Consider the following 13,768-nt stretch of genomic DNA (forward strand, 5'->3'; position numbering starts at 1 on the left):
AACCCGGGCCCCTGGCGCTGTGAGGCAGCAGTGCTAACCACCGTGCCACCCTGAACTAGGGATGGGTAATAAATGCTGTCTTAGCCAGAAATTCCCAAATCCCTTGAACAAACTGAAAAAAAATGAGATGAGGATGGCCAGGAGGAAGCTTGTGTGGATTAATGTACACAGAATCTTGATGTGTTGAACCAGAATGTAACTGTAGGCAGTTAGTAAAATTGAGTGTGAGGGTGAATGGGAACCAGCTAATTGTCATCGCTGTAATGAACACAAAGTGAACCATGTCACAGAAACTTGCCATGTCACCCATCACATTGGCAACTTCCATTAAATCAGGACTAGATTGTTAACACACTGGAGGCTCTTGTAGAGAAACCTTCCAAGTGTTTTGTTGACGTTCTGTCTGATGAAAACCTTCCTCATCTATTAATTTGATTAAAAATATAAGTTTCAGTGACAATGGCTTCAGGTCTTGGTGACACACTTTCCACTGTTAGGCCGCAATATTATTATAGATGTTTTGACAGATATTGATAAATTACTTCCTTCCTTTTTGCCCTACGCTAGCTTTAGCCCATCTGATGGGATTTGAGACCCACACTGTGCTGTACTGAGGTGATTTAATCTCCTGTAATCATTCAGATTATACTCTGGTGTCTGTACTAACCTGCATTCCCTGACCCCCGTGGTATGTAGATAAAATGATATCGCACAGAAAGAGGCCATTCGGCCCAGCGTGTCAATGTCAGTTCTTTGAGAGAGTGGTCCCATTAGTCCCATGTCCCTGCTCTTTCCTCACAGTGTGACAATTTTCTCCCCATTGAGTCATTATCCACTTCCCTTTTGAATGTTATTGAATCTGCTAGAATATTCTAGATCACAACTCAGCGTAGTTGGAAAACAAGTGTTTCCTCACGCTCCCTCAATTTCTTTGGGGAATCTGATGAAACACGTTCCTCTAGTTGCCAATCCTGCCGCCATAGGAGACAATTTCCCCTCATCCCCTCCATCGCAACCCTTACTGATTTCATGAGTGACACCTCCATTAAAGATCCCCTTCGCCGTCTCTGATCCCATTGCAACCTGTCGCAGTCCGTAAGTAATCATCTACTTTTTAATCCACATTTATGCCCGTGTTTACCTGAACTTCATTGATTGTCACTTGGTGAGAAAGCGGAGTTAAGGCCAAAGGTCAGCCATGAATGCATTGACTGGCAAACCAGACTTGAGGGGCCGAATGGTCTCTGCCCATCCTTATTTTTTCCATTCTGTGTCCGCATTAGAAGTCTTTGCATTGTGGCCTGGATTTTACAGATTCAAAGCTTGTGTCCAGTTGGAATTCTCTCCAGAGTAGTTGATTGTTGTTTTGTGGAGCTGCATTTATTTCCAAGTATGTTTGAACCCAATAGTAATCCCTTCTTACAATGTGTTTTACAGGTGATCCTTTCAGGAATCCTGGGCTTAACCACATGGAAAAGGCCAATGTTACTTCTGGTAGGACAGCTTTCATTCTCTCTCACACACACACACACACACACACACACACACACACACACACACACACACACAGTCTCAAGCACACCCATACATGTACAAACATGCAACCAAATATGCACACACATGCAAACACGCACAAACACATGCACACATAGACATGCACACACACATAGATGTGCAGTCTAACACTCTACAATTGCAGAAACATACACCCAAACATGAACATACATGCAAACACACACATACATGTGCACACACATGCACACAAACACCGCACACACACTGATGAACATGGACACCTATTCCCATTTTTATGCTTCTATTCTCCATACCAGCCACACCGAGGTATTTACAGAATAGAATCACAGAATAATGCAGCACAGAACACCATTCAATCCATCATATCTGTGCTGTCTCTTTGGAAAAGCTATCCATTCCCTCCTGCTCTTTCTCCCTAGCCATACAACTATCTCCTCTTCGAGTGTACATTTAGTTCTCTTTTGAAAGTCATTACTGAATCTGTTTCCATTGCCTGTCCAAGCAGCACATTCTAAACCATGATAATTCACTATATCAAAAAGTCCCTCCATATCTCAACCCACGGCCCTGCAGGTTTTCCATATCAAACACACAATCAATCAGCACTATTCTCTGCTTCCTATCTTGTGGACAATTTTGGATCTATGCATTATAGATCCAAAAATTGTCTCGGTGCTGTTTAATCCCACTGCCTCCTGTTTTCACAGTGTGTCTGCGATGTGGTACTTTAACAAGTGCTTTTTGCAAGTCCATGTACACAGCATCCACTGCACCACCCTCATCTACCCTCTCTGTCACTTCATTCCAAGAACTCACACCAGCTCTCGCTCCATCTCTAAACATCTTCACACATCTCACCTGAAGACTCACGTTCTGCACAGGACTCAAATCAGAACAACAAAAACTTAGTGATTGGCAGTTTGGTCGGATGTAACGATTAGGATGGATTCTCACTCTGCTTATCAACTCAGCATGTTTTACGTTGACTCAGGCCAGTGAATTGTTTCCGTGATCTGTTGTTGCAATTATTGGTGTACAATTATGTCACATTTTTGTCTGATGACTGCATCCAAGAAATGTTTCAGGAGGTTTTACTGCTTTAAGGGCACTATGTAAATGCTGTTGTGTGATATATAGTAAGAAGTCCAACAGGTTTATTTGGAATCATGAGCTTTTGGAGCGCTGCTCCTTCATCAGGTGAGCAGCTCAAATAATTAAGAATGTTATTGTTTATTGTGAGGGGAGTTGGTTAAAAAAGTAAGGAGGTTATGCTTCAGTTGTACAGCTTGCAGGTGCAGCAGGTGGTCAGGAAGGCAAATGGGATGCTGGCCTTCATAGCGAGGGGGATTGAATATAAAAGTAGGGAGGTCTTGCTGCAGCTGTATAGGGCATTGGTGAGGCCGCAGCTGGAGTACTGTGTGCAGTTTTGGGCGCCGCACCTGCGCAAAGATATTTTGGCCTTGGAGGGAGTGCAGAGGAGGTTTACTAGGCTGATACCGGAGTTGAGGGGGTTGAGCTATGAGGAGAGGCTGAATAAACTGGGCTTGTACTCGTTAGAGTTTAGAAGAATGAGGGGAGATCTCATTGAGACGTATAAGATGATGAATGGGATGGATAGGATAGAGGTGGAGAGACTCTTCCCGCTCAAAAAAGACAGTAGGACCAGGGGGCACAGCCTCAAGATAAAAGGGGGGCGGTTTAGAACGGAGTTGAGGAGGAACTTCTTCACTCAAAGGGTGGTGAATCTCTGGAATTCTCTACCCGTTAAAGTGGTGGAGGCTGCCTCGCTAAATATTTTTAAGACGCGGGTTGATGGGTTTTTGATAAGAGAGGGGATTAAGGGTTATGTGGAGAGGGCGGGAAAGTGGAACTAAGCAGTGACAGATCAGCCATGATCTTATTGAATGGCGGGGCAGGCTCGAAGGGCTAGATGGCCTACTCCTGCTCCTATTTCTTATGTTCTTATGTTCTTACAGGATATTGGTGAGACCACATCTGGAGTACTGTGTCCAGTACAGGTGTCCTTATTTAAGGAAAAATGTAAATGTGTTAGAAGTAGTTCAGGTAAGGTTTACTAGTCTAATACAGGAATAGGTGGGTTATCTTCTGAGGAAAATCTGGCGAGGTTAAATTTGTATCCATTAGAGTTTAGAAGAATAAGAGGCAATTTAATGGAATTCTTTAAAAGATGTTTCCTCTTGTTGGAGAATCTAGCACAAGGGGTCACTGTTTAAAAATAAGGGGGTAACCCTTTCAGACTGAGATGAAGGGAAATTCTTTCTCTCAGAGGATTGTAAGTCTCGAGCACTCTCTCCTTCAATGGGCAGTGGAAACAGTCTTTGAATGTTTTTAGGGCCAGAGCTAGATGGATTCTGCATTAACGAGGGGGTGAAAGGTTATTGGGGGTGGGCATGAATGTGGGGTTGAGGTTACAATCAGATCAGCCATGATCTTATTGAATGGTGGAGCAGGAACGAGCGGCCTTGTTTGTATATTTGTGTGGCCCACTGCGATTTGGTTGTCTCCTAACTGCTGGCGAGGGCAATTAGGGATGGACAATAAATGCTGTCCTTGCCAAATCATCGAATCCCTACCATGCAGAAGGAAGCCATTCAGCCCATCAAGTCTGCACCAACAACAATTCCTCTCAGGCCCTATCCCTGTAACCTCTATTTATCCTGCCAATCCCCCTGACACTAAGGGGCAATTTAGCATGGCCAATCCACCTAACCTACATATCTTTGGAGTGTGGGAAGAAACCAGAGCACCTGGAGGAAACCCATGCAGACACGGCGGGGGGGTGGAAATGTGCAAACTCCACACAGAGAGTGACCTGAAGTCAGAATTGAACCCGGGTCCCTGGCGCTGTGAGGCAGCAGTCTTAACCACTGTGCCACCGTGCCGGCCATATGGCTTCAACATCCCATAAATAAAAAATAGATCCCTGATGCCCTGGCCAGTATTTATTCATCAATCAACATCACTAAAACAGATTGTTTGGTCATTGTCACATTGCTGTTTGTGGGATCTTGCTGTGTGCCAACTGGCTGCTCCATTTCCTACATTACACCAATACCTGCACCTCAAAGAGTACGTCATTGGCTATGAAGTGCTTTTGGTCATTGTGGGGTTGTGAAAAGCGCTATATAAATACACATTTTTATTTTTGGTTCAATTAAGCGATTAAGAAGTGGAAGAATTGTGCTGACATATCTTTACTAAACAGCAATGCCAACACAGCAAGTAAGCTGAAAATGTTGTCTGCATTTCAGGCTCGGTTAAAGGCAGTATCATATGTGCGGTTATTTCTGTAACCGATAAGGTTCGTGTGAATTTTATTTTAACTCAGTCTAGAATATCTGGAAAATTTGATGCGTTCTAATTTTACTGAAAGCCTGACGGAGATCGTCCCATATAGCTGTCTAATTTGGAGCAGGGTGGGGAAATATTGCCTCTGAGTGCTGTGCCCCACTGATGTTCCAGTTCAGTCATATTCCTACACCACTAACCCCTCTCCTCCAAGGGTTTGTCCTCCTTCACAGCCAACTCCAGCAGACCCTGACACCCTCTCCAATTGGAGTTGCCAACTTGAGTTGGCAATTCTGGGAGATTCCATCTCATGACGTTGACTCTATGACCGTGCCATAGGTTCTATAACTCTACAGTGCACTGTGGTTAGCACAGCTGCCTCACAGCACCAGGGACCCGGGTTCGATTCCCGCCTTGGGTCACTGTCTGTGCGGAGTTTGCGCGTTCTCCCCGTGTCTGCGTGGGTTTCCTCCAGGCGCTCTGGTTTCCTCCCACAGTCCAAAGATGTGCGGGTTAGGTGGATTGGCCTTGCGAAATTGCCCCTTAGTAATGGGGGAATTAGCAGGGTAAATAAGTGAGGTTACGGGCATTGGGCCTGAGTGGGATTGTAGTTGGTGCAGACTTGATGGGCCAAATGGCCTCCTTCTGCACTGTTGGAGCGGGGGGGGAGCTATGATTCTATATGGGGTTAGTTTAGGTGGAATTATTGGTTGGAATGGACCAGTTTGGGCCAAAGGACCTCTGTCCACGCCATGCATTCTATGACCCCCCAAATATCCCCTCTATCTCCCAACTGCTCAAAAGAAACAGCAGAATGAAAAGTAAATGAAAGGAAAAAGACCAACAATGATTCCTGGTGACAGATTAATCTTAACTTCCCAGAGAGCTGGTGACCCATTTCCACATCAGTGTTTCTCCTTCAGTCATTTCATTTGTAAATATGGTGTTAGCTTACATACACCCGTGTCGATCGCTGCCAACTGGATTCCAGTTCTCCGTGTCAGCCCGCTCTGCTCCTTGCCTGTTGCAGTGCAGCTCCTGGATAAGATGACGACTGTCAGCAGCTCAGTATCGGCAAACCCAACGCCATCTTGGTTTGGTATCTGACGGGAACCCCGTGTCTCAGGGACTGCCCCGCTGCCCCCCTTTCCCAGCTGCCCTGTTTCTGAAGCAAATGTCCGCCGGCTGCGGAATTCAGTGAAGGTTCGGAAGTGGGCATAATCCAGCTTGTCAAAATATCAGTGAGGAGTCTCACAACACCAGGTTAAAGTCCAACAGGTTTATTTGGAATCACGAGCTTTCGGAGCGCTGCCCCTTCACCGGGTGTGTAGAGCAGCACTCCGAAAGCTCGTGATTCCCAGGCCACCACTGGCATCTCCGCATCAAAATATCAAGCAGTGAGGGAAACTTATGTTCGCAACATAAGAACAGGAGGAGGCCATTCAACCCCTCAATCCTCTTCCACCATTTAATTAGATCATGGGTTGACGAATCTCTTAACTCCATCGACCCATCTTGATTCTGTAATCCTTAATCCCGTTATCTAACAAAATTTTGAAATGTTTTATTGGTCCCCAGACTCAATAGCTCTTTGGTGGCACAAGTTCCAGATTTTCACACCTCTTTGTGTGAGGAAGTGCTTCCCCTAAATGGGCTATTGACCCCATCAAATCCTTTAATCGTTTTAAACACCGCAATTAGAATAGCTCTTAACCTTCTATGCTTGAGAGATTACCTGCCACCTCGAAGCAATTTGTCCTTTGATTTGCGTACTTGGATCCCTAAATCCCTCCGCACCTCCAGCATTCCGAGCTTCTGACTGTTTAGAAAATACTTTGATCATGGGTCCAAAATGGATGATCTCCCACTTCTGGACATTGAATTCCGTCTGCCGCTATCTTTGGTCTTTTCATCCAGAGGCCACAGATCAGAACTATTGGCCAGAATTTTACCACCCCGCCCTCCATGGGAATCGGAGTGGGTGAGGGGCGGACAGTGGGAAGGTCTGTTGATTTCGGGTGGGATTTTACGGTTTCAGGATGAATGAGGCTGTAACATCCTGCCTATTGACTCTTTTTCCCTCTCTGGGTTGCCAAACCTGTTGAATTTTTGCCCCAGCATTTTTTGTTTTTTGATTTGGATTTCCAGCCTCCACCAAATTCTACTTTTCAACAAATTTCACGAGTGTGTCCAAAATAACTCCTCAGAGGCCGGCTTCCTTTCACCAGATACCCTTTATTTACAAACTCTATTCCACTCCTGAGCATGCTTTAGACACATGGTCAGAATCTGGAGTGCCAGTGGACCTGACTCTCCCGTAATAATATACAGGCGAGGCTCCCTGATTGGGCAGGCAATCATTATCTCAATCAGGGAGCTCGTACTCCAAGAGAGCAACCTCATGATGAAGCCACCAAGGTATCTGGTTTGAAGAGACAGCAGGTGGAATTTTCACGGAAATTGTAGTGGGCAGAACATGGAGCAAGCAAACATCTGTTGACCTCAGGTGGGATTTTCTGGCCTTGGGGCGAGTGGGGCTGGAAAATCCCGCCCAACATCTCTGACAATTTACGAGGCCATTGGCAATTTGCCTTGCAATCAGCTGGCTTTTAAAACACAAGCAGGCATCACGTGACTATCATTACCCCACTTGTTGCAATCCTTTCAACACTGGATAGTATCCTGCCCTCTAGATATTGGCGCTTTACCTGTGATGTACAATGTTAATCATAGTGGAGGAGCTTTGGAAGTAAAAGGGCTAATGGTAGGTTGGGGGAAACCCCTTTGATAAAAATTGGATAAATGCCTGGTTGGCAATGGGTATTAAACATCTTACAGACAAGTGCAGACAGGGAAGATCAAACACTCGTGTGCAATGTAGTGGCTTTTTTTGTGTTGTTTTGAGTCCTCAAATGTTATTTGTGGAGCACAACACTTGATCAAGGCTGAACGACGTGGGTTTTGATGTTCCGAAGTTTAATTTTCATCATTTAGCTTCAGTGATTTGTAAAGGTTCAGATGGCCCAGGGTTTTGAAAGAAATGTAGGCTATTCCTCAAGGGTACTTTCCACTCTTGTGTACATAATTCAGTGAGAATAAAGAAAACACGTTGTAATCTTTCCAAGATTAATCATATTATTGAATTTATAACTTATCAGTAAATGAAACAAGGATGTATAAAGGACTTTCCCTTGATTCCCCATCTTGAGAAGATAGATGGAACATGCTAAGGCTGGATTTTCACTCTACATTGCTAAATTTTTTTTCATTCATTCGTGGAACATGGATGTCACTGGCTGGGCCAGCATTTATTGCCCATTTATTGGAGGTAGTCCAAAGGAGATTCACCAGGCTAATTCCTGGGATGAGAGCGTTGATCTGTCAAGAGAGACTAAATAGTCTATGTCTGTATTCCTTGGAGTTTAGAAGAGTGAGGGGTGACCTTATTCAAACATATAAGATCCTGAGGGGGCTGGACAGGGTAGATGGTAACATGTTTTCACACGTGGGAGAGTCTCGATTGGGGGGACATCGCTACAAGATAAAGGGCCGGTCATTTACAACTGAGATGTGTAGAAATTTCTTCTCACAGAGGACGATGAATCTCTGGAATTCTGTGCCCCAAAGGGAGATGGAGGCTGGATCATAAGAAGTATGTAAAGTGGAGATGGATAAATATTTGAGAGATCGAGGAATAGAGGGCGACGGGGAAATGGAACAGAAAAGGGCACAGATCAGCCATGGTTGTATCGAATGGCAGGGCAGGCTCGATGAGGCTGGTGGCCCATTCCTGCTTCCACGTCATTGCTTATTAATCAATGGACGCAGCATGCATTTTGTGATTGGTTAATTATAATGTGTATTTGGTTAATGATCTCATGACAGTGCAAGTTATGACAACTTTGTAAACTGATAGAATAGTGAGAGAGACCACCAGGGGCTGGTTAGAGTCGCAGTGTGTATGGTTTCATAGCTGAGTGAAGTGGGCGACCATTGCTTTTCCAAACCTTCTGATCGTAGCCGCAGTGGATGGTCTGCTTGTTGGAGTTGTGGTTAAGCCAGACTTTGATGCTGTCTCATTGCTCCCTTCACTGTTCGCCTCTTCCTCTTCTTCCATTGATCCTTCCCCTGGTGACTGCAACCATTCTGCACGGCTCACATGTCCATAGAGCTCCCTTTGTCTTCCTTCCTTCAACAATTCTCTTGTTCTTCCAGCCTCATTTGCTTCTTCTTCAGTTTGTTTCTCCGCCCAGCTCTTCTGTATTACATTTCCGAGCTGTTAACTCAGTTCTTGAAGGCACAACCTTGTGCCAACCTGTAATACACTTTGATATTGATTACGAAAAGCAAAATATGAAACTGTTATGTCTTAGGCAAAGCATTTCTCTACTATCAGAAGAATCGAGATTAATTAATGAGATTAGTTCCATATCAATTACATATTTTTGAAAGAAAGCTTTTGTATTATCTCTTTACTGTAATCTATTAAGTTTGAATGTTGTAAAGATAAGTATAGCTGATCAAATGACAGTTACTCAAGTTAGGCTGCAGTCATGGGAATGGCATTTCTGGAATGACATTGGTCAGATTTGAATCATGTTGGCTGTGATGTTACAGTGATGGTCCGGGCCTTTGTTTATTTATCTTGGTGATCATGGGGAAGTTTCAACATGGGGTCTTATTTGAAGTTATACCTCGGCTCAGCCGCTTCCCTAACAATCCTCAATCTCTGCGCTCCTCCAATCCTGGCCTCTCTTTGATGTTAATCACACCACCATGCTTCCAGCTGTGAGGGTCCTAAGTGATGGGATCTCCTCCATGACCTCCTGCACCTCTCCCTCCTCCACTTATAAATCGCTGTTAAGACCTACTTTTGATCATCTGCCCTTTAATGTCTCAGTAATAACTCAGGAAAGCCTGACTGGAAAAGAACAGCGTTTATTGTTAACCATAAAATAAAGCCACTCCTCCATGATGTACATACACCAAGTCCCAACCAGGACAGTGGTTCTGCTGACCCACCCCGATCTCTGCCTTCTAAAGGGCTCAGGTGATGGGTTCCACTAGGGCAGGCCCTTGCCACTTACCAAGGGAACTCAAAGTCAATGAGCCCCACAAGGAGACCAATTTGAATTTAATTTGATTTATTATTGTCACATGTATCAGTATACAGTGAAAAGTATTGTTTCTTGCGCACTGTACAAACAAAGTATACCATTTATACAGAAGGAAAGGAGAGAGTGCAGAATGTAGTGCTACAGTCATTGTTAGGGTGTAGAGAAAGACCAAATTAGTGCAAGGTAGGTCCATTCAAAAGTCTGACGGCAGCAGGGAAGAAGCTATTCTTGAGTTGGTTGGTACGTGACCTCAGACTTTTGTATCTTTTTCCTGACAAAAGAAGGTGGAAGAGAGAATGTCCGGGGTGTGTGGGGTCCTTAATAATGCTGGCTGCTTTTCTGAAGCAGCAGAAAATGTGACAGAGTCAATGGAAGGAAGGCTGGTTTGTGTGATGGACTGGCCTTCATTCACAACCCTTTGTAATTTTATTTGTTCTTGGATAGAGCAGGAACTATACCAAGCTGTGATATATCCAGAAAGGATACTTTCTGCGGTGCATCCAAGAAGTTGGTGAGAGGTCTAGTGGACATGCCAAATTTCCTTAGTCTTCTGAGAAAGTAGAGGTGTTGGTGGGCTTTCTTAGCTATAGTGTTGGCGTGGAGGGACCAGGATGGGTGATCTGGACGCCTAGAAACCTGAAGGTCCTGACCATTTCTATTTCATCCCCATTGATGTAGACAGGGACATGTTCTCCACTACACTTCCTGAAGTCGGTGACAATCTCCTTCATCTCACTGACGTTGAGTGAAAGGTTTTTGTCGCCACACCATTTCAATTAGAGATTCCCCATGGAATAATATCCTTATGTAACCAAGTGTCAGACCTCATGTTCTTGTGAGGCACCAGAGGATCATTAAGGGATTTAAATGCTCGTTTGTTCGAAGCATTCCTGAGTAGAGGCTTGGTCGCCAATCATAGGATAAAAGGAGTAGAGGAAGTCAAAAAACTTTGGTCTCTTGAACATCTCAAGTCTCAATTGCTCCACCAGTGGCTACCCTTAGCTGCCTGTTGGACCCTAAGCTCTGGCATTTGGATGCAAGAGATCTCTGTAAGGAGATCAGCATGGGATCTGTGCCTGATTCCAGGCCAACACGCTGGGAATGTGGGAAGCCTTTGGCCAATAACGACCGACTTTGCCTATTTTAATAAACAAAAGTCTACTAAAATGGACAGCTGTTTTCCAAAGTGTTTGCCTCTGGTAAAGGAAATTGTTTGCTACATGTATCCATTCTGGATGGTTAAGATGGGGTTCTGGAAGGCCTAAATAAAGCTTGCATCTCTGTAACACCTTGCATGACCTCAGGATATCCCAAAGCGCTGATGAAACGTCAAAGTGTAGTCACTGTTGTTAAATAGCAAACACAGCAGCCAGTTAGTGCACAGCAAGAGCCCACGAACTGCAATAATAAGTTAATGATCGGATAGTCTGTTTCGCAGTGATGCTGGTTGAAGTTGCATGTTGGCTGGGACATCAGACAGACCTTCCGTTGGAATAGTGCCATGGGATCTTTTGTACCAACCCGGTCCTCGGTTTAAGTTTTTAAAAAATTATTTCCGGGAATGTGGCTGTTGCTGGCGAGGCCCCTCAGAAGGAGAAGAACGGTTCAGATCAGTATTCTTAATTTCCCATTCTACTGTTTATTCCTTCTGGCCCTTCCCTGAGATCCCTGGGAACTGAGTGGCTTGTTGGGCCATTTCAGAGGGCAATTAAGAGTGAACCATGTTGCTGTGGCTCTGGAGTCACATGTAGGTCAGACCAGGTAAGGACGGCAGATTTCCTTCCCTGAGTTTTGAACAATGATAGTTTTTCTTTTATTTAATTTTTTTACTCCATCCTTAAAGCTCCAAAGCCAACGAGCAGGGTGGACTGGGCAAATCCGAATCCATTCCTTGCTTACTCCAAAAACCAAATTCAAAATCCAATTGAATCCAATTCATGACCCCCACAAGAGAAACAGACAAGACCTAAGCTGACAAGATAATTCATTGCACCCCATCTTGGGCTTGATCTGAAGCTTTGATTCGATTTATTATTATCACATGTTTTGGGAAGCAGTGAAAAGTATTTCTTGCGTGCTATATGGACAACACATACCATTCATAGAGTACATAAGGGAGAAGGAAAGGAGTGGGTGCAGAATGTAGTGTTATAGTCATAGCTAGGGTGTAGAGAAATACCAACTTATTATAAGGTAGGTAGCTTGATGTTAACCCTGAAACTAGCTTTCAAGTTAATTAATTGAATTACTATCTCAGCAGCGTGGTGAGATTTGAACCCTTGTCCCCAGAGCATTAGCCTGGGCTTCTTGTCCAGGAACATTACCACTACCCTATTAAGTCACTCCTTAATGTTTTGTCTAGAAGCTAGTGCAAGATATCATTAGTATTGCACTGGGAATGCCAAGTTCAAATCTGGTGCTGAAGTCTCAGGAGTGGGATTTGAACCCATGACCGAAAGGTAAGAGCACTATCTGCTGAGCCACTATTGAGTGATGGACCAGATTTAGCAGTAGACTGCCCTGTGTGAAAGGGCAGTAAAGATGGATGCAAATATCCTGGCTAGGATTCAGCCACGCTCCAGAGGGGTACAGCAACCTTTCTAGCTACTCTTGCATTGTAGACCACACAACTAAACCAGGTTATTATCGCATGGTCAGGAATAGGATACAGTCTAACTTTAACAAGCTAAAGAATCAATGCAAGCTCTGTAACTTTGAGGTGACAGTTGTGATGTACACCTTCCATACCTGTTAATCCTCTGCTGTTTGATAAAAGCTCCTTAATTATTGTCCAATTCCAACAGGTCCACTCCATCAAATAGACCTCATCTGGGCAATAAAAGTAACTTTTCACAGTAGCTTCATTGCAGTGTTAATGCAAGCCTACTTGTGACACTAATAAATAAACTTTAAAAAGACACCTCGAAGTTTTCTTGGCCCAGATTCAATTAACAGGTTTAGTATGGGGAATAGGTGAATTTAAATGAGTTGTATCAAAAATAAAATTGCCTCTCACTGGGCAAGAAACTACAAAAGATTATGAATGTAACCCAATCTGTCACCCAATCCCAGCCTCTCATCCATTGACTCTGTCTACACTTCCCACTGTCTCAGAAAAGCAGCCAGCATAATTAAGGACCCCACACACCCCGGACATTCTCTCTTCCACCTTCTTCCGTCAGGAAAAAGATACAAAAGTCTGAGGTCACGTACCAACCGACTCAAGAACAGCTTCTTCCCTGCTGCCGTCAGACTTTTGAATGGACCTACCTCGCACTAATTTGATCTTTTTCTACACACTAGCTATGACTGTAGCACTACATTCTGCAATCTCTCCTTTCCTTCTCTATGAATGGTGTGCAAGAAACAATGCTTTTCACTGTATACTAATACATGTGACAATAATAAATCAAATCAAATCAACGATCAATTTTTAAACTTTTTTTTCACTGGGGATGGTCTGATAGGATGGAGGTTTTTAGAATGATGAACAGGTTTGATAGGCAACGAAGATTGTAGGAGAGAGTGGATTGAGGGAGTAATTACTAATAACTCCGATGAGGAGTGTTTCTCTCCCAGAGGGTGATGAGAGTGTAGAAGTCACTTTTATACAGACTGCACTCAATCAACTCACGTTTGTTCAACCCAAAACTAAGTGCCCGCTATTAGATTTGATTCTGTTATGGGGCAGCACTTGATAAACAATCATGAGTGTGCCTAAACCTTACACTGACAACCAATTTAAGATGATCAGTCAAGGTTGTAAGATGCTGTCTGGAAGTGACAAGTGTTCATACGGAGAGATC

At 44.0% G+C, this 13,768-nt stretch overlaps 1 protein-coding gene across 3 annotated transcripts in view; it reads left to right on the forward strand.

The window, feature by feature from the left end:
• Positions 1-13,768, forward strand: part of fam189a2 (family with sequence similarity 189 member A2) — an 89,112-nt gene that overhangs the window by 15,196 nt on the left and 60,148 nt on the right. For all 3 annotated transcript variants that reach the window (XM_080188368.1, XM_080188367.1, XM_080188369.1), the window contains exon 2: positions 1,438-1,494. In XM_080188368.1, the coding sequence (XP_080044494.1) occupies positions 1,438-1,494 (57 nt within the window). The remainder of the gene's footprint in view (positions 1-1,437; positions 1,495-13,768) is intronic.

The sequence above is a fragment of the Carcharhinus amblyrhynchos genome, chromosome 5, assembly GCF_965287045.1.
Source record: "Carcharhinus amblyrhynchos chromosome 5, sCarAmb.v2.hapA, whole genome shotgun sequence".
Taxonomy (NCBI): Eukaryota; Metazoa; Chordata; class Chondrichthyes; order Carcharhiniformes; family Carcharhinidae; genus Carcharhinus; species Carcharhinus amblyrhynchos.